Genomic DNA, 26746 nt, shown 5'->3' with positions numbered 1-26746 from the left:
ACATACCGTATAACACGATACCATTTATCCAGATTAACATACCGTATAACACGATACCATTTATCCAGATTAACATACCGTATAACACTATACCATTTATTCAGATTTACATACCGTATAACACGATACCATTTATCCAGATTAACATACCGTATAACTTGTCGTACATGTAGCATAGCCCAATCACAGAGGCTAAAGTGTAACAGCACCCTCGTTGTCGTACATGTAACATAGCCCAATCACAGACGTTAGAGTGTAACAGCAACATCGTTGTCGTACATGTAACATAGCCCAATCACAAAAGCTAGAGTGTAACAGCACCATCGTTGTCGTACATGTAACATAGCTAAGATTTCTGGTGACTGAGAAAAGCACAGCTTCTGTAGTTTTGCCTTAATAAACTGTTATGATTGAACTGATGAGGATGATAGTGAAAATGGATCCATGTGTTGATTGTTTAATAAGAGCGTAGCTGTCGGGCTCCGAAGGCGCCCGAATGAAGCTCTTCAATGGTAACAGATGCGTGCGTAAACAGAGTTGCTTCCCCTTTCTACACCTTGGAATGTGGCACATTGCACCTCTGTAATTTTGATTCAGCTTTTTTTAGCACAGTTTATGCACAGTTTCGTATTTTTTCTGCCCATTTATCCAGATTTACATACCGTATAACACGATACCATTTATCCAGATTCACATACCGTATAACACGATACCATTTATCCAGATTAACATACCGTATAACACGATACCATTTATCCAGATTTACATACCGTATAACACGATACCATTTATCCAGATTAACATACCGTATAACACGATACCATTTATCCAGATTAACATACCGTATAACACGATACCATTTATCCAGATTAACATACCGTATAACACGATACCATTTATCCAGATTAACATACCGTATAACACGATACCATTTATCCAGATTAACATACCGTATAACACGATACCATTTATCCAGATTAACATACCGTATAACACGATACCATTTATCCAGATTAACATACCGTATAACACGATACCATTTATCCAGATTAACATACCGTATAACACGATACCATTTATCCAGATTAACATACCGTATAACACGATACCATTTATCCAGATTAACATACCGTATAACACGATACCATTTATCCAGATTAACATACCGTATAACACGATACCATTTATCCAGATTAACATACCGTATAACACGATACCATTTATCCAGATTAACATACCGTATAACACGATACCATTTATCCAGATTAACATACCGTATAACACGATACCATTTATCCAGATTAACATACCGTATAACACGATACCATTTATCCAGATTAACATACCGTATAACACGATACCATTTATCCAGATTAACATACCGTATAACACGATACCATTTATCCAGATTAACATACCGTATAACACGATACCATTTATCCAGATTAACATACCGTATAACACGATACCATTTATCCAGATTAACATACCGTATAACACGATACCATTTATCCAGATTAACATACCGTATAACACGATACCATTTATCCAGATTAACATACCGTATAACACGATACCATTTATCCAGATTAACATACCGTATAACACGATACCATTTATCCAGATTAACATACCGTATAACACGATACCATTTATCCAGATTAACATACCGTATAACACGATACCATTTATCCAGATTAACATACCGTATAACACGATACCATTTATCCAGATTAACATACCGTATAACACGATACCATTTATCCAGATTAACATACCGTATAACACGATACCATTTATCCAGATTAACATACCGTATAACACGATACCATTTATCCAGATTAACATACCGTATAACACGATACCATTTATCCAGATTAACATACCGTATAACACGATACCATTTATCCAGATTAACATACCGTATAACACGATACCATTTATCCAGATTAACATACCGTATAACACGATACCATTTATCCAGATTAACATACCGTATAACACGATACCATTTATCCAGATTAACATACCGTATAACACGATACCATTTATCCAGATTAACATACCGTATAACACGATACCATTTATCTAGATTTAACATACCGTATAACACGATACCATTTATCCAGATTTACATACCGTATTACATGATACCATTTATCCAGATTTACATACCGTATAACATGATACCATTTATCCAGATTTACATACCGTATAACACGATACCATTTATCCAGATTAACATACAGTATAACACGATACCATTTATCCAGATTTAACACGGTATAAACATCAAGCAAGACCTGGTCGTACCTTTATCCAATGTTCGGTTTGTTAAAAACGAAATGATTAAAAGTCATTTTATATTCCTTTAACGTTGAGTGCAGAGCTAGCATTGTTCTCGTACTAATAAAAACCTAAATGAGTGTTCATTTCATATCAGATTTATAGAAAGAATTTAGAAGTTTCCCTTTTAGCGGGACTCTACCAAAACTATCGGGACGAGTTTTATAAATATTAGAGTTGTCACATTTTGGACACCGGTTACTCGAACAATCCTCCCACCGAAAAAAGGTAATGTGCTATTTAAAACGTAGTTACACCGCATACACACATGTATATATTAATAGGCATGATAATTTACTTTCGTATTTCAAGCTAAACGCAGGAAGTAGTTACACGCAACCGAAGTTAGTATACAGTAAGTCGGGATTCCATTACAATTATCTGTACTCGAAATCATATGCGGCAAAATTGTTCTTCAGAACAAAATTTGATCGACAAACGTTTTAATACAAGCTTGCTCGTTCAAGTGTGTACTCTACAGATTATATTTACACCTCGCATTTAAAAGCGAGCAGAAGTTGATATTTCACAACTTTGTATTCTGGCTTCCTTTTAAAATCTGTTCATGCATTTTAATGGTGCTGGCGGCATCTTTCTTGCAATATTTACAATGGAGTACAGAAACAGCAATAAAATGTCAGCCTGAACACTTTTTTTATTACAAAACTATCCGATTTTAGTCGCATCTATCGATAATTTGTAGGCTGAGCCAGGGAAACATAGGGCTCGCCAAAGTGGTAAATAAGTGTCCGGTTATTGACTTTGGTAACCTGTTTGTGGTCTTCCGATCGAATAACGGTTAATCGGCTAACTATTGACAACTCTAAATAATATCATAAAATATCTATACGAAGTCAAGATTATTATATCATGCACATTACAATTGTTCTCTGGCTATATATGCGAAGTCAATTTGATGTCGTGTCGATCGTCTTCAAAATGACGTCATGCCGGTTGCCCTCATTCTGACGTCATCAATTGGGGATATGAGATGAGGTCATACGAAATGAAATATGGCATGGCGGTACTTATACGGTGTTATACTGTACTCACGCTAAAATATTATAAAATAAATAATCACAGTTCCTGGGCTTTAACATTCTAACTTTAAAAGTTTCATTTCGCGTCAAAAACAGACACTTTTTCTTTAACATTACAAGATAAATCGTAGTTTCTCTTACGCGGTACGAGGAGGGACGGGGTAAGTATAGAGTTTTTAGGAAGAATTTTCCAGTTGCGTTTCACTACTAGTTTGAAACTTTATCAGACATCCAAGTCATTCAAATTATTAAAGTCTCTTTTTTCTGAATAATACAATATTTTAGAGACATGGGGCAGTCTATAGGCTACGTAGCTCGGTCAAGGGCTGTGTAATAGTGTAATGTTGAGTCACGTGACCGGACCTTACGGAAGCCGAAGTTCGTTTTCCCTTTGATAAGTCACAGTACTTATAGATCACAAGATAACCCCATGAACAATATACACTTGTTTATACAATGAGTAAGACCACTTACCAATGATGAATATTTGGACTTTGGTGAAATTCGTTGTTACAACGTTCAAAGTACGGATATAAATAGCAACAGCTTATCCGCCACCCGAGGTTATCCTACAACATGTACCTAACGTCGCGGTCCTCGTATTTAACTCGGTATGTGGAACGTGTACATAGACGCTAACCCAGCGTGTGATCTGTGGTTAACACAGCTATACACAGTAAAACCATTGTAATACGCTTACGCAGCTAACCAGGTTTGTAATCCGCGTATAACGTAGCTAACCCGGTTTATAGTCCGTGTATAACGTAGCTAACCCGGTTTATAGTCCGTGTATAACGTAGCTAACCAGGTTTATAGTCCGTGTATAACGTAGCTAACCCGGTTTATAGTCCGTGTATAATGTAGCTAACCCGGTTTATAGTCCGAGTATAAGGTAGCTAAACCGGTTTATAGTCCGTGTATAAGGTAGCTAACCATGTTTATAGTCCGTGTATAACGTAGCTAACCAGGTTTATAGTCCGTGTATAACGTAGCTAACCAGGTTTATAGTCCGTGTATAACGTAGCTAACCCGGTTTATAGTCCGTGTATAACGTAGCTAACCCGGTTTATAGTCCGTGTATAACGTAGCTAACCCGGTTTATAGTCCGTGTATAACGTAGCTAACCCGGTTTATAGTCCGTGTATAACGTAGCTAACCCGGTTTATAGTCCGTGTATAACGTAGCTAACCCGGTTTATAGTCCGTGTATAACGTAGCTAACCCGGTTTATAGTCCGTGTATAACGTAGCTAACCCGGTTTATAGTCCGTGTATAACGTAGCTAACCCGGTTTATAGTCCGTGTATAACGTAGCTAACCCGGTTTATAGTCCGTGTATAACGTAGCTAACCCGGTTTATAGTCCGTGTATAACGTAGCTAACCCGGTTTATAGTCCGTGTATAACGTAGCTAACCCGGTTTATAGTCCGTGTATAACGTAGCTAACCCGGTTTATAGTCCGTGTATAACGTAGCTAACCCGGTTTATAGTCCGTGTATAACGTAGCTAGCCCGGTTTATAGTCCGTGTATAACGTAGCTAACCAGGTTTATAGTCCGTGTATAACGTAGCTAACCCGGTTTATAGTCCGTGTATAACGTAGCTAACCCGGTTTATAGTCCGTGTATAACGTAGCTAACCCGGTTTATAGTCCGTGTATAACGTAGCTAACCCGGTTTATAGTCCGTGTATAACGTAGCTAACCCGGTTTATAGTCCGTGTATAACGTAGCTAACCCGGTTTATAGTCCGTGTATAACGTAGCTAACCCGGTTTATAGTCCGTGTATAACGTAGCTAACCCGGTTTATAGTCCGTGTATAACGTAGCTAACCCGGTTTATAGTCCGTGTATAACGTAGCTAACCCGGTTTATAGTCCGTGTATAACGTAGCTAACCCGGTTTATAGTCCGTGTATAACGTAGCTAACCCGGTTTATAGTCCGTGTATAACGTAGCTAACCCGGTTTATAGTCCGTGTATAACGTAGCTAACCCGGTTTATAGTCCGTGTATAACGTAGCTAACCCGGTTTATAGTCCGTGTATAACGTAGCTAACCCGGTTTATAGTCCGTGTATAACGTAGCTAACCCGGTTTATAGTCCGTGTATAACGTAGCTAACCCGGTTTATAGTCCGTGTATAACGTAGCTAACCCGGTTTATAGTCCGTGTATAACGTAGCTAACCCGGTTTATAGTCCGTGTATAACGTAGCTAACCCGGTTTATAGTCCGTGTATAACGTAGCTAACCCGGTTTATAGTCCGTGTATAACGTAGCTAACCCGGTTTATAGTCCGTGTATAACGTAGCTAACCCGGTTTATAGTCCGTGTATAACGTAGCTAACCCGGTTTATAGTCCGTGTATAACGTAGCTAACCCGGTTTATAGTCCGTGTATAACGTAGCTAACCCGGTTTATAGTCCGTGTATAACGTAGCTAACCCGGTTTATAGTCCGTGTATAACGTAGCTAACCCGGTTTATAGTCCGTGTATAACGTAGCTAACCCGGTTTATAGTCCGTGTATAACGTAGCTAACCCGGTTTATAGTCCGTGTATAACGTAGCTAACCCGGTTTATAGTCCGTGTATAACGTAGCTAACCCGGTTTATAGTCCGTGTATAACGTAGCTAACCCGGTTTATAGTCCGTGTATAACGTAGCTAACCCGGTTTATAGTCCGTGTATAACGTAGCTAACCCGGTTTATAGTCCGTGTATAACGTAGCTAACCCGGTTTATAGTCCGTGTATAACGTAGCTAACCCGGTTTATAGTCCGTGTATAACGTAGCTAACCCGGTTTATAGTCCGTGTATAACGTAGCTAACCCGGTTTATAGTCCGTGTATAACGTAGCTAACCCGGTTTATAGTCTGTGTATAACGTAGCTAACCCGGTTTATAGTCCGTGTATAACGTAGCTAACCCGGTTTATAGTCCGTGTATAACGTAGCTAACCCGGTTTATAGTCCGTGTATAACGTAGCTAACCCGGTTTATAGTCCGTGTATAACGTAGCTAACCCGGTTTATAGTCCGTGTATAACGTAGCTAACCCGGTTTATAGTCCGTGTATAACGTAGCTAACCCGGTTTATAGTCCGTGTATAACGTAGCTAACCCGGTTTATAGTCCGTGTATAACGTAGCTAACCCGGTTTATAGTCCGTGTATAACGTAGCTAACCCGGTTTATAGTCCGTGTATAACGTAGCTAACCCGGTTTATAGTCCGTGTATAACGTAGCTAACCCGGTTTATAGTCCGTGTATAACGTAGCTAACCCGGTTTATAGTCCGTGTATAACGTAGCTAACCCGGTTTATAGTCCGTGTATAACGTAGCTAACCCGGTTTATAGTCCGTGTATAACGTAGCTAGCCCGGTTTATAGTCCGTGTATAACGTAGCTAACCAGGTTTATAGTCCGTGTATAACGTAGCTAACCCGGTTTATAGTCCGTGTATAACGTAGCTAACCCGGTTTATAGTCCGTGTATAACGTAGCTAACCCGGTTTATAGTCCGTGTATAACGTAGCTAACCCGGTTTATAGTCCGTGTATAACGTAGCTAACCCGGTTTATAGTCCGTGTATAACGTAGCTAACCCGGTTTATAGTCCGTGTATAACGTAGCTAACCCGGTTTATAGTCCGTGTATAACGTAGCTAACCCGGTTTATAGTCCGTGTATAACGTAGCTAACCCGGTTTATAGTCCGTGTATAACGTAGCTAACCCGGTTTATAGTCCGTGTATAACGTAGCTAACCCGGTTTATAGTCCGTGTATAACGTAGCTAACCCGGTTTATAGTCCGTGTATAACGTAGCTAACCCGGTTTATAGTCCGTGTATAACGTAGCTAACCCGGTTTATAGTCCGTGTATAACGTAGCTAACCCGGTTTATAGTCCGTGTATAACGTAGCTAACCCGGTTTATAGTCCGTGTATAACGTAGCTAACCCGGTTTATAGTCCGTGTATAACGTAGCTAACCCGGTTTATAGTCCGTGTATAACGTAGCTAACCCGGTTTATAGTCCGTGTATAACGTAGCTAACCCGGTTTATAGTCCGTGTATAACGTAGCTAACCCGGTTTATAGTCCGTGTATAACGTAGCTAACCCGGTTTATAGTCCGTGTATAACGTAGCTAACCCGGTTTATAGTCCGTGTATAACGTAGCTAACCCGGTTTATAGTCCGTGTATAACGTAGCTAACCCGGTTTATAGTCCGTGTATAACGTAGCTAACCCGGTTTATAGTCCGTGTATAACGTAGCTAACCCGGTTTATAGTCCGTGTATAACGTAGCTAACCCGGTTTATAGTCCGTGTATAACGTAGCTAACCCGGTTTATAGTCCGTGTATAACGTAGCTAACCCGGTTTATAGTCCGTGTATAACGTAGCTAACCCGGTTTATAGTCCGTGTATAACGTAGCTAACCAGGTTTATAGTCCGTGTATAACGTAGCTAACCCGGTTTATAGTCCGTGTATAACGTAGCTAACCCGGTTTATAGTCCGTGTATAACGTAGCTAACCCGGTTTATAGTCCGTGTATAACGTAGCTAACCCGGTTTATAGTCCGTGTATAACGTAGCTAACCCGGTTTATAGTCCGTGTATAACGTAGCTAACCCGGTTTATAGTCCGTGTATAACGTAGCTAACCCGGTTTATAGTCCGTGTATAACGTAGCTAACCCGGTTTATAGTCCGTGTATAACGTAGCTAACCCGGTTTATAGTCCGTGTATAACGTAGCTAACCCGGTTTATAGTCCGTGTATAACGTAGCTAACCCGGTTTATAGTCCGTGTATAACGTAGCTAACCCGGTTTATAGTCCGTGTATAACGTAGCTAACCCGGTTTATAGTCCGTGTATAACGTAGCTAACCCGGTTTATAGTCCGTGTATAACGTAGCTAACCCGGTTTATAGTCCGTGTATAACGTAGCTAACCCGGTTTATAGTCCGTGTATAACGTAGCTAGCCCGGTTTATAGTCCGTGTATAACGTAGCTAACCAGGTTTATAGTCCGTGTATAACGTAGCTAACCCGGTTTATAGTCCGTGTATAACGTAGCTAACCCGGTTTATAGTCCGTGTATAACGTAGCTAACCCGGTTTATAGTCCGTGTATAACGTAGCTAACCCGGTTTATAGTCCGTGTATAACGTAGCTAACCCGGTTTATAGTCCGTGTATAACGTAGCTAACCCGGTTTATAGTCCGTGTATAACGTAGCTAACCCGGTTTATAGTCCGTGTATAACGTAGCTAACCCGGTTTATAGTCCGTGTATAACGTAGCTAACCCGGTTTATAGTCCGTGTATAACGTAGCTAACCCGGTTTATAGTCCGTGTATAACGTAGCTAACCCGGTTTATAGTCCGTGTATAACGTAGCTAACCCGGTTTATAGTCCGTGTATAACGTAGCTAACCCGGTTTATAGTCCGTGTATAACGTAGCTAACCCGGTTTATAGTCCGTGTATAACGTAGCTAACCCGGTTTATAGTCCGTGTATAACGTAGCTAACCCGGTTTATAGTCCGTGTATAACGTAGCTAACCCGGTTTATAGTCCGTGTATAACGTAGCTAACCCGGTTTATAGTCCGTGTATAACGTAGCTAACCCGGTTTATAGTCCGTGTATAACGTAGCTAACCCGGTTTATAGTCCGTGTATAACGTAGCTAACCCGGTTTATAGTCCGTGTATAACGTAGCTAACCCGGTTTATAGTCCGTGTATAACGTAGCTAGCCCGGTTTATAGTCCGTGTATAACGTAGCTAACCCGGTTTATAGTCCGTGTATAACGTAGCTAACCCGGTTTATAGTCCGTGTATAACGTAGCTAACCCGGTTTATAGTCCGTGTATAACGTAGCTAACCCGGTTTATAGTCCGTGTATAACGTAGCTAACCCGGTTTATAGTCCGTGTATAACGTAGCTAACCCGGTTTATAGTCCGTGTATAACGTAGCTAACCCGGTTTATAGTCCGTGTATAACGTAGCTAACCCGGTTTATAGTCCGTGTATAACGTAGCTAACCCGGTTTATAGTCCGTGTATAACGTAGCTAACCCGGTTTATAGTCCGTGTATAACGTAGCTAACCCGGTTTATAGTCCGTGTATAACGTAGCTAACCCGGTTTATAGTCCGTGTATAACGTAGCTAACCCGGTTTATAGTCCGTGTATAACGTAGCTAACCCGGTTTATAGTCCGTGTATAACGTAGCTAACCCGGTTTATAGTCCGTGTATAACGTAGCTAACCCGGTTTATAGTCCGTGTATAACGTAGCTAACCCGGTTTATAGTCCGTGTATAACGTAGCTAACCCGGTTTATAGTCCGTGTATAACGTAGCTAACCCGGTTTATAGTCCGTGTATAACGTAGCTAACCCGGTTTATAGTCCGTGTATAACGTAGCTAACCCGGTTTATAGTCCGTGTATAACGTAGCTAACCCGGTTTATAGTCCGTGTATAACGTAGCTAACCCGGTTTATAGTCCGTGTATAACGTAGCTAACCCGGTTTATAGTCCGTGTATAACGTAGCTAACCCGGTTTATAGTCCGTGTATAACGTAGCTAACCTGGTTTATAGTCCGTGTATAACGTAGCTAACCCGGTTTATAGTCCGTGTGAAACGTAGCTAACCCTGTTTATAGTCCGTGTATAACGTTAACGTAGCTTACCGGTTTATAGTCTGTGTATAACGTAGCTAGCCCGGTTTATAGTCCGTGAATAACGTAGCTAACCAGTTTTATAGTCCGTGTATAACGTAGCTAACCTGGTTTATAGTCCGTGTATAACGTAGCTAACCCGGTTTATAGTCCGTGTATAACGTAGCTAGCCCGGTTTATAGTCCGTGTATAACGTAGCTAACCAGTTTTATAGTCCGTGTATAACGTAGCTAACCAGTTTTATAGTCCGTGTATAACGTAGCTAACCCGGTTTATAGTTCGTGTATAACGTAGCTAACCCGGTTCATAGTCCGTGTATAACGTAGCTAGCCCGGTTCAAAGTCCGTGTATAACGTAGCTAACCAGGTTTATAGTCTGTGTATAACGTAGCTAACCTGGTTTATAGTCCGTGTATAACGTAGCTAACCTGGTTTATAGTCCGTGTATAACGTAGCTAACCCGGTTTATAGTCTGTGTATAACGTAGCTAACCCGGTTTATAGTCCGTGTATAACGTAGCTAACCTGGTTTATAGTCCGTGTATAACGTAGCTAACCCGGTTTATAGTCTGTGTATAACGTAGCTAACCCGGTTTATAGTCCGTGTATAACGTAGCTAACCTGGTTTATAGTCCGTGTATAACGTAGCTAACCCGGTTTATAGTCTGTGTATAACGTAGCTAACCCGGTTTATAGTCCGTGTATAACGTAGCTAACCTGGTTTATAGTCCGTGTATAACGTAGCTAACCCGGTTTATAGTCTGTGTATAACGTAGCTAGCCCGGTTTATAGTCCGTGTATAACGTAGCTAAACAGTTTTATAGTCCGTGTATAACGTAGCTAGCCCGGTTTATAGTCTGTGTATAACGTAGCTAGCCCGGTTCATAGTCCGTGTATAACGTAGCTAACCCGGTTTATAGTCCGTGTGAAACGTAGCTAACCCTGTTTATAGTCCGTGTATAACGTAGCTAACCCGGTTTATAGTCCGTGTATAACGTAGCTAAATCGGTTTATAGTCCGTGTATAACGTAGCTAACCAGGTTTATAGTCCATGTATAACGTAGCTAACCAGGTTTATAGTTCATGTATAACGTAGCTAACCCGGTTTATAATCCGTGTATAACGTAGCTAACCCGGTTTATAGTCCGGGTATATAACGTACAACCATACTCAATCACCCTTTTCCACGAGCTTCACGATGTTGATATTACACGTCGACTTTAATATCGTACATGACTCTAGCGAGTTTCCATATTACAGATATATAAATTCTGTTTACTAAAGTTGACGTATAAAGTTGAAGTTCAAATCTTCTTCCTGACGCAGTTGTACATATTTACATTTTTTTATCGAACAGGAATTCGAAAGAAACAAGAAAAAAAAGGTTTTAAAAACATGAAAGAGTAGTGACAGCTGCTACAAGCGGCCATAAAACTCCGAAGTACGTGTTTCAGTCGCTGTCGACAACACAGCTGAAAGTGTCCGTGTTCAAGGGGAGTAAATGTGTCTGTCTGACGAAGGGGCGGAGTTATCTGACGTCTGGTAGGGAACTCAGATACCCAGCAAACAATCAAACAGGAAATGATGTGGGCGAGCCTTGCTGAACTATAGGTAATTTATAATTATTTGTCTGTAGAAAAAAGTCTTGTGCAGAATCAGAGCATTCCGAGACATGTATGCCCCGAGATAGTGTGAATAACATCCGAGATAATCCGAATAAACATCAAACCCACCACTGAGATATTCCGTATAAACTCCACAACATTTTATATTGACATCACGATATTCTGAATAGATTTAACGACGTGCTGAATAAACGTCACGATAATCCGGAAAATTCACAGGATCCTTGATTAATCTTTAACACAAGTATGTGGCCCTGAATCCTCTCGTCCCATGACAATTAGGAAAGATTGGAATGGTTCCTGTGCTAAATAATGTTCATGGCACCCGGTATTGTAAGCCCCAGCTTTCGAACGTTCCTATAGAACACCCACACATATGTTTTTATGATTTTTGTCACGAACTTTTGGAATAAATTTATTTTGTACTTTTCAATGTGACGCTTGACATTCCACTTCACTTAATGTTGGGTATGGCTTTCAACCAAACACTTAAATGACTTTGACATTTGTATTGTTAATACACACACATGAAACACAGGAGTTATCAGAGAGCGTGTAAAATCCTATGACTGATGACTAAATGTTTAGAATGTAAATATACAAATTGCCATGCCAGTCACGGCAGTTCAAACCGACATAAACATTCAACAACACCGCGTTCAGCCTGTATCGGACTTCACCACTAGCTAGGCATTAGGACTCTGGAGAACATTGATTTTGCTTGTTTGTGTTTTAAGTCCTATTAACAGCTATCGTCATTTAAGGACGTGCCATGTTTTGGTGATTGAGGAAAACCGGAGTACCAGAAGAAAAAACTACCGACCTGCGACAGGTCGTTGGCGACTATCCCAAGTAGGCCTCGAACCTGCGACTTAGTGGTGGAGGCGTATATGAAAATAAAAGGGACAGTAAATATGATATTTAAAATAATTTAAAAAAATGATCAGAAATACAATATATACATGTATGTTGAATTTTAACCCCTGGTGTGTCCCATCCCCACCACCAAACCCCCACCTCACCTCTCACTCAAATACTTCCAAAAGGTACTAAAGTGAAATCAAACTCCTAAGCTACACTGACTTATGGTCTGGCCATTACAGTTACGGAGAGGAAGATTTTCTAACTTGAATGCTATGTTTCTCTATGACGTAGTTGGTATCTTACATGTAGGTGTCCGTTATGAGCTGTCTTGCGATTTAACTGTAGTTTTGTGGCGGAAACGTAAAAAACAACAACTTGGGATTGAACTGACTCACCAGCCCAGTTCTGTAGGAATCCCAGCGAGATCATAACCCACATCGACGGTAAACCTGATATAGGTGATAACACTGCGTTTAATCTTCACAACATATAAACAGTTTGTATATCGCGTTACTGCTATTGTTCGTGTTTACTGTTATTACTGACAAAACATTCATAATGGATCGTATATCGACGCCTTTCCTTCTAATTACGGCAAGGGAAATAACTACATCCAAAATGGGACTCATTGTTTTCCACAATAGTTTTTAGCACGAAATACAACAATTACCGTTCGTCTGTTATTTTGGATATCATATTTCATCGAATGATTCTGGTCCTCTGACAATACTGCAAATAACAATCGTCACCTCAAAAATAATTTTCATTTTGTCTGACACGATTGATTGGTTGACCTAGTCCAATCATTGTACATTTACATCACGTTCACTTTGACGCTTGACACCCCACTTAACGTTGTATACGCCTTGAAATCAATCGTTCCAATGACTACGATTTTTGACTGCTGTTCCGTCTATATAGTTTCATTAAAACTAGTCACACTAAAACAATGGAATAAACAGAGGCGAGGTTTAATTTTGTATGACTAACCATGAGTGTATAACGTTAATGCGTGATTAAGTTAAGAGCATTTCTATAAACGTTTGTAAGCATATTTTGAAATGTTGTGTTAAGTACATAATGTAATTGTCCATTGACGTCATCAGTTCATCAACGTTCGGACGTGTCTAAAATAGGCTTCAGTACAAGTCACATGTGGCTAGAATTTCTACCAGAACAGAGATTTCATACGTGACGTCTTTTAGCTTTTTCTGTACTTTTTTGTATATATAAGTTTACTTTAACATCAAGTGTTCAGCATCAGTATCTCTATACAATACGTAGATCGTGTCGGGTGAGAAAGTACCAAATGTATGCGGTCGTTTATGATTGATTATCCCGATATCTGGAGGGAAACGATAAATTTATCAGCCGTGATGAGAACGATTTCTGACAGGCTTGTGATAAGTATCAAACATACTGTACAAAGGCGGGCACCACCTTCCCCAGATCTACAACATAAGTATTTAACATACATACAAAGGCGGGCATAACCTTCCCCAGATCTACAACATAAGTATTTAACATACATACAAAGGCGGGCATAACCTTCCTCAGATCTACAACATAAGTATTTGACAAACATACAAAGGCGGGCATCACCCTCCCTAGATCTACAACATAAGTATTTAACATACATACAAAGGCGGGAACCACCTCCCCCAGATCTACCACATAAGTATTTAACATTCATACAAAGGCGGGCAGAACCTCCCCCAGATCTACCACATAAGTATTTAACATACATGCAAAGCCCGGCACCACCTTCCCTGGATCTGCAACATAAGGATTTAACATACATACAGAGGCGGGCACCACCTCCCCCAGATCTACCACATAAGTATTTAACATTCATACAAAGGCGGGCATAACCTTCCTCAGATCTACAACATAATTATTTGACAAACATACAAAGGCGGGCAGAACCTCCCCCAGATCTACCACATAAGTATTTAACATTCATACAAAGGCGGGCAGAACCTCCCCCAGATCTACCACATAAGTATTTAACATTCATACAAAGGCGGGCGCCACCTTCCCTAGATGTGTAACATAAGTATTTAACATCCATACAAAGGCGGGCATAACCTTCCTCAGACCTACAACATAAGTATGTAACATCCATACAAAGGCGGGCATCCCCCTCCCTAGATCTACAATATAACTATGTAACATACATGCAAAGCCCGGCACCACCTTCCCTGGATCTGCAACATAAGTATGTAACATACATACAACGGCGGGCACCACCTTCCCTGGATCTGCAACATAAGTATTTGACAAACATACAAAGGCGGGCATAACCTTCCTCAGACCTACAACATAAGTATTTAACATTCATACAAAGGCGGGCATCCCCCTCCCTAGATCTACAATATAACTATGTAACATACATCCAAAGGCGGGCATCACCTTCCTCAGATCTACAACATACCTATGTAACATACATGCAAAGCCCGGCACCACCTTCCCTGGATCTGCAACATAAGTATGTAACATACATCCAAAGGCGGGCATCACCTTCCTCAGATCTACAACATAATTATTTGACAAACATACAAAGGCGGACATCACCCTCCCTAGATCTACAACATAACTATGTCACATACATACAAAGGAGGGCATCACCTTCCCGAGATCTACAACATAACTATGTAACATACATGCAAAGGCGGGCACCACCTTCCCTAGATCTGCAACATAAGTATTTAACATACATACAAAGGCGGGCATCACCTGCCCCAGATCTACAACATAACTATGTAACATACACGCCAAGGCGGGCACCACCTTCCCTAGGTCTACAACATAAGTATTTAACATACATGCAAAGGCGGGCACCCCCTTCCCTAGATCTACAACATAAGAATTTAACATACATACAAAGGCGGGCAACACCTTCCCCAGATCTACAACATAAGTATTTAACATACAAACAAAGGCGGGCATCACCTTCCCCAGATCTACAACATAAGTATCACCTTCCCTAGATCGAGAACTTTGCAGATAGGTTTTGGTTTTTAGCTGTTTTTATCAAAGACCGATATAAAGAATTATATCCAGAACAGGGATCGAAGTCTAGAGCGCGTATCGGTTTTCATCAGCCTGTCAGAAATGGTGTAGAAGAATGATGTCCTAACGAAAAATGGTGTATAAAAATGTGTTCAGTTTTTTTCCTGTAAAATGATGTGTTTTAATAGATTTCACAATAAGGAGTCCTCTACCTGTTAGAGTATTACCAAAGTTACCCAATCGATCACCTGTTGTCAGAAAACCATAACGCGCAAAGCTTTTTCTTTACTTACAATGGACCTCCGGCTTTGGAATTGGAAAGAAATAAGCGGCCACAAGTAAAATAACAGAAACATAGTTAATGTTTATGATATGAATTTATAGAATTATTTCAACAAACTTTCAACAAGTCAACAAGCATTCCTTTGAGAATTTTTAAGTTTGGATTGGTTTGGATTGGTTTGGATTTTGAGTTTGAGAGAAGAAATGAAAAAGAAAAACAGAAGGAAGGGAAAGAGGCTTCCTGCGTGTGGCTATGCTATGTGAGAGGGATGAACCCGGGTCACCCTTACCCTGACATCCCTCCCAAAAGAAGATGGGGGAATATAATACAATTTGAACATAAAAAAAAGAAGTCTGGATTCATGAAACCGTTCTCATGCTCAAGCATGGCTTTTGTGTTCAAACCGAAGTTTTCTTGTTCCGTTTATGAACTGATAATGAAATACTATCTTGTCAATGATTTGGAAATGCTTAAAGTCAAATAGTGTTGTCAATGTTTACATTTGACTTTTTGATCGTTTGACATGATTTAAGTGAGTTACCAGAAAGATGGTTTGAGCACAAAATCCATGCTTGAGCATGAGAATGGTTTCATGAATTCAGGCCCTGGTTTTTGCTTTGAAAATTGGACCTCTATCGGCCCCCAATCATGCATAAAAAAGCTCTGGAGTGACGTATGCCGCAATATTAGTCACACTAGGCGATCGCGAATATAAGCCAATAAACAGACAAGATGGCTGCGATCGACTTCCGGTTTACCGGGGATGTCTCGGTGCCGGCAATAATATATCAACCCAGCTCCTGGATGGCTCTTAACGCGCACTGTTATATTTAATGACACATGCTACTGTTCATGTTATTTCTGTTCGTTACGTTAGAGTAATATCCCCTCTATATCTTTTAACAAAAATTTGTTTATTAGAATTACCGGACAATTGACATTGTATTGTTCTGTACATTATATTAAAATTGTTATCAATTAACGAACTGTTCAAATGATCATTCATAAATTCATTTATATGCTTTGAAGTGTAGAACTCTTTTAAAATGGAGGTACACGCTACTGTAATGAAGCATGTTTACCCCAATGAGTAAAATAGAGAAAAACGATCATGTTGCTTTATCAGTTTGCGACTATTTTGAAGCTACCATTTGAGATTGCACCCTGAGGGAATAGTACAGGGCGCCCCAACTAAACCACAGTTATATATATATATATGTCATGTTGTGTGTTGAAAGAAGGGATAAAGGTCATGGTATTTAGTTTAAATAAAACGGAATTTCTTTTCAATACACCAACACAGAATCATAAATATATCTGGGGCTTAATACACAAGCTTACATGTAGATCAAAGATAAGAAACATTTTACCAGGAGATATATATTCTTTGACTTAATGGTTATAATTTCGTTCTGTCTGCATGTGTCTGTAAAACGTATTTGTCGGCCTACTCGATGTCAACTTATAGCGTCACCATAAAATGTAACGCATTATTAAATCACCACACCTGTATACAGGTGAAAACAGGTGTGACAGGTTTGTGGTACCGTTAATTATTACTGCGGTTTTACATGCCGGCTATATATATAACTTGTGTCCGCCCCAGGTCGTTTGGTAGAGTTAATCACGCGTGAATCATGTATGATTGACCGAAAAAACAAGTAAACAATAATAAACAAGAACAAAAGACAACTAAATTAAAAGCAGACACATTTATCATTACGTCCTCAAACGTAACGTAAAACCGTAGCATTTTTCATATTCTCATCTAAAAGGACAGAGAGATTGAAGTACAATGTAATCTTCACTGCACGTGATAATTACGCCACGAACGTCATAAGAACAGCTAAACAAAGTTATCTTTTCTATAAGGTATGTACTGTACAGTCGGCATAGATGCGTTTTTTAGGTTTTAAAAGGAAGTTAAAGCTTCTCTCTACAAAGTATATTACAGGGACAGTGTATTACAGTACAACACATTGCTCTTGTTGTCGTTAGATTATCTATCGAAGTCCTACCTGAGGTGTAAAATCCCTTAAGCTAAGAAGCTAATGTGAGAAGTCTAAGATTAGCGTCATCTGTATATATAATACACCTGACCAGGAGGACATCGAGGAAGTGGAGAAGGAATGACCGATCTACTACGGCCATTCCTTCCGAGTAGTATAGGTACATTGTTCCAACATAAGACGTACTGGGAGGTCAAAACTGTTTGTCATACGAATCACGCAGGAGTTCCGAAAGTCTACATCTCTTCCGGCCTTAGACCACAGTTAATGCTTCCGGTTCATTGTTCACGAATGTAGCTCATTTCTCAATTTTAGAATCGTTTTTAAATATTTCATGTGAATAAAATGAATCTATACGTGGTTGATTAATTTGTGTCAGGGTCATATCATAGAACAACGGGTTATGTTGATGATATAATTAAGAGTATCTTTAAAAGATGCCTGTTTGTTCGTTTTTCAAACAAAAAACAAACGATGGTTCTCAGGAAAACAATAAATATGGTGGTTTTTTTTAATACGTTTGCACATCATTTACATGAGTAACGAATGACGATGATGTTTTATTTTAATCAATTAAACAATCTTTCACGCGATTTATATAACGAAAACAAAAACAACAACAAAACGTGCACTTGCGTTAGGATAAATAATTCCGGTCGAAAAATATGATTGATTTTGATGATGGCTAATAATTTCACACAATCTATAATGTAACCATATATTCCGGATATTTTACCGAACCATTGGATTTCAGTGAGAAAGTCTCATTACTATAAAATCTTATAATGAAATATTGAGAGAGTAAGTGTTTAGTACGCGGCCAGGCATGCCCTATCTGTGATAAGAAAATCGCCATCTTTAATCATACGCCGGCGGTCCCGAGACATTTCGGTAATTTGATGAATTACCACTTCAAATGATTACCAAGACTGATATTAACAGGAATTTCCGAACAATTTCACTAATACGGAACATTTACCAGCATATTGTTCTTATTTCCCTTAAAGATATGTGTTATCTTACACATTATACCTGTAATATGGGGGAGTTATTGTTCTAAGGAATATAATGTATCTTTATGGTTTGCGTTAGAGTTATCTCCCTTAAGGATACACACTACCCTACACATTATACCTGTGATTTGTGTTAAAGTTAACACCCTTAAGGATACATACTACCTTACACATTATACCTGTGATTTGTGCTAGAGTTATCTCCCTTAAGGATACATACTACCTTACACATTATACATGTGATTTGTGCTAGAGTTTCTCCCTTAAGGATACATACTACCTTACACATTATACCTGTGATTTGTGCTAGAGTTATCTCCCTTAAGGATACATACTACCTTACACATTATACCTGTAATATGGATTGGAGTTATTGTTCTAGGGAATATAATGTAACTTTATGGTTTGCGTTAGAGTTATCTCCCTTAATGATACATACTACCCTACACGTTATACCTGTGATTTGTGCTAGAGTTATCTCCCTTAAGGATGCATTCTACCTTTCACATTATACCTGTGTTTTGCGTTAGAGGATACTTAGGATACATACTGCCCTATTACCGTACACATTTTACCTGTTATTTACACGTACATGTATCCATGAGTTTTTCCAATTGCGCGTGTAGTTATCATTTATTAAACCAAGTCTAAAGTATCATTCATTAATATATTTTACGGGTTTATTTATTTGGAGCTTTTTCGAATAAGATGTCAATATCACAAATATGTAGCATATACCCTTAACTGAAAACCAAACAAGCTGTTGTTCCCTATGTAGGTATGTAAATGGTAGTAGCGGCTTGTTTGTGTACTACATATAGGTGAATTCTTCAGGGTAAGCGTTATCGCTGCCGAACTGGTCAATCCGTGCATTCTGAAGGTCAGTGTGGTCATTTATCACTTTTACATATTTGGCCCCAGTTATTATCTGAAATCTGATAGTATAATTTACTCGAACAGTAGGTGTACACACCACATCTCAGTTATCTGCCCTTGGTATCTACGTAACACTCCATATACGCAGTGAGCGATCGTTTCTCAACTAAATTAGTTTGACGGTCTTTATCAGTATGAAGAGTTAGACAGCAGGCTATCGTTATTTTCATGACGACTTATTGTTCGGACAAAAATTAGATATTCAACATTTCCAGAAATAGATATGGTTCTTATTTGAATATACCGCCCCCGCCCCCACTTAGCATGCATTAATTTCCAAGAAATTACACTTAACTTCCATAAAAAGGTTAAAAATAGGACAAATTTAATACAGGCATCGGTTCATTGAACTCGCCTCTCCGTCCTCATAGTAACGAGGATGTTATCAGCCAACACATAGAGATAAGATCTCTCTACAATGGATGAAAAGGACAAAGCTTTGTGAGTCATAATTGTATTTCAAGCTATACATGTAATAATAAACTCTCCATAAAATACCAGGACAAAGTATCGGAACATCGGTATTCTTATAATTGGCCCATAAACAAGTTTTCTGATCCGTTCAAAAATTGAACTATACACATGAACAAAACATTGAACAACACGTGAACCAGATGTTGAACACCCGATGAACCAGACGTTCAATAACACGTGAACCAGACGTTTAAAAACACGTGAACAAGACGTTGAACAACACGTGAACCAGACGTTCAATAACACGTGAACCAGACGTTGAACAACACGTGAACCAGACGTCTGCTATCTGGTTGGTATACTGGTATTGGTTTTTAAATAACGTTATAAATACCGTAAATAGTATTTACATTCAAACCGAATCGACACACAAGATTAACCGAAGTAAGATATGGGTGATGAGATCATAATTCTGACATAGTCATCGCGACGTCATCACAAATGTGTCGACGTTATTAATCATATATTTCCATTTGCTCTGCATTGCCACTATATAACCTTACCAAACAAAATAGAAAGTTATCAGATCATAACTCTCATAAAATTCCCATTGGTGTAGTGATATGAAGAACGTGTTCGTGACGTCGTGACAAAATGACGTCGTTTTGACCGATGCTCAATGTAACTCGCAACAGTTTTTGTAGTTGTGTTGTATAAAAAGGTGAATAGCATCACGGTGGAATATATTTATTAAACTGATGATTTTGTGTTTATTCCCACGAACTATATTTTCTGCCGGGAACGGTCGCGTGTACTCGTGACGTCACAAGAATAAGTCCCATTGACAGACAGCGCGAGAGACTGAAAAGCGATAACAGGTTGGAAATATAAGAAAAACTTAAATTAAAAAAAACGGAAATATAAGTATTAAACTGCCCTCTTTGGAAAGTTATTGTCCTATAATTCCCACAGGACTGTAGAAAAATTAATCAGAATTCGCTAACGCGCGTTATTCAACGTGTCTGCAATCCTGTGAGAATTACAGGACAATAACTTTCCAAAGAGTTAAATCTATGGAATAAATATGAAATTCAGTAATATTACTGGATTGGACTGAGAACGCGTTAACGCAATCTGTCTATTTGTCTTTAATTATAGCTCAAAAACTCTCAGCTGAATGCAGTTTAATGTACAATTTATATATACACAGTGATATACATCCTTTCTAATGTGTATGCCGGTACGTCATTTCCGGTCGGACGTTAGGGCGACATGCAAGGTCATCCATAGGAAACATTACGTAATCTAGTCGTTTACATATATAGATGGACTACGTGTCATCATGCGAATTAGATACAGGACGTATGTTTGAGCTTAGCTGATGAGTGTATAGTGTTCAACGTTCTGATAGGGTTTAGATAAAAAAAAAACGCCCTTACTCCTTAAACCCATCTCGTCCGACCTAATGGCATTTTTAATCGAGTGTTGAATCCATAAAACGTGAAATATAACTGGCTACATATCAGTCTAAACATATGTAACTAAGTATCCGGTCCCTGTGTCTAAAAAGGGTAAATCGACCGGTAAAAACAACAGCAATGGCCCCAAGGCAGAACAAAAATACTTCCCGACAATTAGTACAATCGGAATTTTCCGTAAACAAGAAAATATGTGTTTATTGGAGTTACAATCTCTAGTATCGGAAGGGCGACTACAATTTGTTTAATGACTTTACTTTATGAAACGTCGATACAATCAATTTTATAGCTTATAATTAAGATGACTGCATGTGCTGTAAATCACAAAATTTCATTCGCTTTATACTCTCAGCAGTGGCGGATCCAGAGACCTATCTGGGGAGTTTCCAAATTTCCAGGGGGTTTCCATGTGGGGGAAAGTTGAGGAAAATGGTGAAAATACATGACTTTTAAAGAAAATTCTCAGGTTGGGTTTTTTCCTGAAGCCCCCAAAGAACCCTCTGGATCCGCCACTGGTCTGTGTATACCATACAGTAACTTTATTTCATGTTTTGATAATGATTGTCCTTTAAGCCCAACGCAATCAAAGAATTGATTTGAAAACAATTGCGCGACATTGGGTAGCTAGTCACACGAGAGAACAACAGTGATTATATTGAATGCATTCATTTATGATATGCTATTGTTTACCCTACAATACGACATTTTGTAATATATATACCAAATGAACTCGACCCCGAAGCAGATGATCAATGAACAATTCTTTACATACATTCACAATGTACGCGACGTGTCTTTAATGAAGCTTCGTCCACTACAGTCCACTACAGTCACAGAATAATGGTCGGAATGATATTTGCTTCCGTTAATATGCCGACCGGAAATGGTCAATGTTTCTAAAGAAATATACATGTGTAGCGGAACTGGACTGGGTCGATCGTCGGTGACAAGGTAACTCAATTGGTAGAACGTTCTTCTGGAGTTCAGATGGTCCCAGGTTCGAATCCCGGCGTAGTCGTGAACTCTCCTTTCTCCTGTTACATTTGACGCCCAACGAAATATATCCACAGAAGGTGGTATAGGGTTTCTTGAGTCTTAAGACACAAAAAGAAGGAGTGTAGTGGGACTGGACTGGGTCGATCGTTGGCGATCAGTCTTTACTCAATTAGTAGAGCGTTCTACTAAGAGTTCAGAGGTTCCCGGGTACGAATCCAGGTCTGTAAATACTTTTACCTTTCTCCTTTTACATATGTACGAGATGATGCGATGGTTTCTATCTAAGATAACTGCGTATTTATCACATGAATTATTTGTCATTGGACGTCATGATCACATGACCATGAAAAGGTCCTCGGAATGGAGTGGACAAACGGTATAGCACCTGTTTGTAAAGGGGAGATAACCAACCTACAGTCAAAAATACAATCATGAGAATAAATTTAATTAGTAACAGTTTACACGTCTTTTTTTCCAAATAATATCGTCATCAAAGAATGCCAGACTTTCGGTATGACTAATTGGTTATCGGAAACCGTGCAAAAACCTTAATAGGGAGACAAGGCCATGTGTATTGTATTTCTATACCTGGAAAATCCTAAAACTTAATTAAAAGGCTTGATTAGTTGCGATCATAACAGTATTGCTGTTTTTAGCTAAATATTAACGCGCCTCCTATAAATTATGCACGAATCCCTACCAATGTTACAATCAGTCCTCGCGTGTCAGACTCCCATTTAATTGGTTCTGGTCCTAGTTGGGCTACTTTTATTGGTATCAAGGGATCGGGTTGAAAAAAGTTGTCATATTTGGTTGGTTATTTGGCATTCCGCTCGATAAACAAACTCATATAAATGTAGATTCATATCGAATGAGAGAGGTAAACAAGTGTATTATATTTAAGACATACTCCAGTGTCCCGGTTTGAGTTTTCAAGGATCATTTCCCGTCATATAAAATGTACACAGGGGCCTGAAAAGCAAGTAGAGCCGTTTTGTAAGGGTTTATATCAACATTCGGTAAAAATGACTCTCCAAATAATTGGGTATGCATACTTTAATCACTTTTCTTAACGAGTGTTGATCTTCAACCCTGAAACTCCGTACACATCAGGTTAGGTCCAAACACAGGGGTTCGAACCCTGGTCCAAACAAACAAGTTGCATCTGAATCTCATGTCCCTGTGGGTGTGTTATCCAAGAAGCAGTTTAGAGGGCCGATATTAAGAAATAAAACAGCCGTTCATTGTGAGTATAAAGTTTCAACAGAAACATCAATATGTGCTCGTATTTCCATTACGGGCGATATCATATATACACATTTTAAATACTTTAAGGAAATCCTACTTTAAACAATTATAGGATATCTTTTGGTGATGAAGGGTATCATGGGCTGACACATTCTGCATTGTGACCCGGATGTCAGGCCGTGCAAACATCTTCGGTCTGGGGTTTTCAAATGACGCTGTGTATTCTTTAAAAAAAACCACCAAGTGGCAAACGTTTCCACGTCAGACCTGCCACATTATCAATGAAAAGGTAAACACACACTCACAACCATAAACCGAGCGATACAGGACGAAACCCTGTCACAAATAATAACGTTGATTGAACTCTTGTGGGTGTCATATTCGTTGGAGACATTCCCACTTAAGAAAGTTATATTGCTTGTACAGTGTCCTAGAAATATTTTCTCTACAATCGGACATAATGTGTACTTTAAATGTTGAAACATCTTCGATTTTTTTCCCCTTTAAAACGGTGATGTTTCAGAATTCATTCCATTGATCCGTGTAACATGTTAGTTGTCACTATTTTTTGTCAGAAATACTAAAAATATTACAAATTAGTATAGTATACCCCGTCACTTTCATAGTAACACTTTACCCGTGGTATTTTTGATAAAATGTCGTGAACAATAGTGTTTTTCCAGTTTTTGAAAATGAATATTGATTTTGATTTTCGGATTAATGGACGGAGCTCGAATAAATGAAATACACGACGTAAAAGTTATTTTAAATAATCCTGGGGCCAGCAAAATTCTTAACCTCGACTAATAAACGATAGAGTTTACTATGAAGTACAGGGAACATGAGGGGATATGAATGATTTATTTCTTACCTTCATTTGAGAATATCCATTTACCCTGAGTGGCTGATGCGAAGGATAAAGGGACGACACAAGCCCCTACCATCATGTCGGCCGCGGCTAGCGAGATTATAAAGTTCCCACTCGGAGTACGGAGTGCTTTAGTTCTGATAATCACAGCGATACTCAACCCATTCCCAATTATAGTACACAACATTATTACGAATAAAAAACAAGCTTTTAGAATATACTCGTATCTCTCCTCTTCGTAGTCCGCCTCATCCCCCGGGACAGTCTCGTTTGTGTGGTTCATAACTGACAAGACCCTCGGGACTGACTGTTAATCCTTTATTTACAATTTCACAATTTAAAACTCACTTCACGACTTAAACTCATTCATACAACGGCGGTGGAGATCTAGTTACATCGGCACATTACTAACTCTTTTCACAAAGAACATCGCCAGTTGTTATCAGCGCTGTCTCGACGTAAAATTACACATTTTTCAGTTGTTAAGATCACACATAAATACAGTTGTAAAACCGATGTCTACTTTATCACATCTATATAGCACACAACCTCACAAGGAACACAAACCGCACACGTACGCTGTGTGTAGTCGAGTTAACACGGGCGCTATACGCTCCCTCTACTGCCCGGCGCTAGTGATTAATGACAATCCATTCAAATACGTGTTATTAGTATCTCATTGTGTTGCAATAATGTGTAACATGACTTACACGTTTTCCCTTTATTGGTCAAGTGGATCCGATTTAATAGTCCGTAGCCCGCAGTATGTACCGTACGTATAGAGGCATAGGAAGTCCGCGCACAAGGAGACTGTGTATCACGGCCCTGTAAAACAAGCCATATACTATTACTTGAATATATTTAAAATCACTGAACCGCTAGGTTCCGGTGTGTCCGTTTCCTTGGCGACCTCCACTCAGTATAAATGAGCATTAACGGACCAGAAATGTGACTTTTTAACATACATCTATATATATACAAAGGGGGAATATAGATACCGAATTGTAGGTATATATCGAGTTTACTCATTTTTAAAATCACATTTAACCATCAAATTTAAACATGAAAGACATGTTTAATTTCATAGATTTGTGTTTCCATTAAGTGGGTATATGCTGTTTTCAAATAAAGATTAATGAAAAAGCCAATTAACCTACATCTGTTAATGAATCCGAGCAGTTGAATAAATATTTCAACTAAATACGCAACTGTGAAAGAAATTGAGAAAAATTATCGGTTAACTTTGTAATTCCTAGTTTGTTTGTGGGGGTTGGGGGCTGGACCTGGGGTAGAGGGGCTGAGGGGGTTGAGGGGTTGTACTAAATGATGTAAGGACAGACCCTGTTTCACAAACATCATTAACTTCGTTGGGTTGGGTTTGTAGCGTTTAGCGCCCTGTTTACAATTAAGGTAATTTAAAATTATGAATCCATCACGTGTCACTTTTTTTTATTTACAGAAAAGGAAAACAAAACCGAAGTTTACTGAACGCTTACCGCACATTTTAAGGAAATTTTCCTTAACTTCATAAATGCTTCATTTTGGAAATTTTTTAAGTCAAGGAATTTCCTTCAGTTCGGTTAAGTTCGTGATGTTTGGGCCAGAAAGAAGAAAGAAATCCCTCTGTAGGTGACGTCATTGTCATTCTGTAGGTGACGTCATTGTCATTCTGAAGGTGACGTCATTGTCATTCTCTAGGTGACGTCATTGTCATTCTGTAGGGTGATTACTTATTGTTATTTTTTCATTTCCTGTTAACTCATATCCTATCTAATAAAAACTCATATGCCAATATATTACCAAAACAAATGTTAGCATATGAAATATAGGTAGATTCATCGAGAAATGAGATAAGAAAAACAATCTTTGAAAAATAGTTAAAACTAAATAGAAGAATATATTGTAAAATTAAAAAGTAACCGAACATCTCTGACATGTCATAGTATATCTAGCGTATCGCC

The 26746-nt window shown here is 38.9% G+C and overlaps 1 protein-coding gene across 1 annotated transcript in view; it reads right to left on the bottom strand.

Annotated features, from left to right (window-relative positions):
* The window catches only part of LOC110464068 (5-hydroxytryptamine receptor 1-like), a 43066-nt gene extending 17462 nt beyond the window's left edge, over positions 1-25604 (bottom strand). The window contains exon 1 of the mRNA XM_021519094.1: positions 24789-25604. Coding sequence (XP_021374769.1) covers positions 24789-25068 — 280 coding nt within the window. The 5' untranslated portion in view covers positions 25069-25604. The remainder of the gene's footprint in view (positions 1-24788) is intronic.
* Between the last annotated feature and the right edge of the window lie 1142 nt (positions 25605-26746).

Source organism: Mizuhopecten yessoensis, unplaced genomic scaffold, assembly GCF_002113885.1.
Source record: "Mizuhopecten yessoensis strain PY_sf001 unplaced genomic scaffold, ASM211388v2 scaffold10953, whole genome shotgun sequence".
Taxonomy (NCBI): domain Eukaryota; kingdom Metazoa; phylum Mollusca; class Bivalvia; order Pectinida; family Pectinidae; genus Mizuhopecten; species Mizuhopecten yessoensis.
This window is presented reverse-complemented; position numbering and strand designations above follow the sequence as displayed.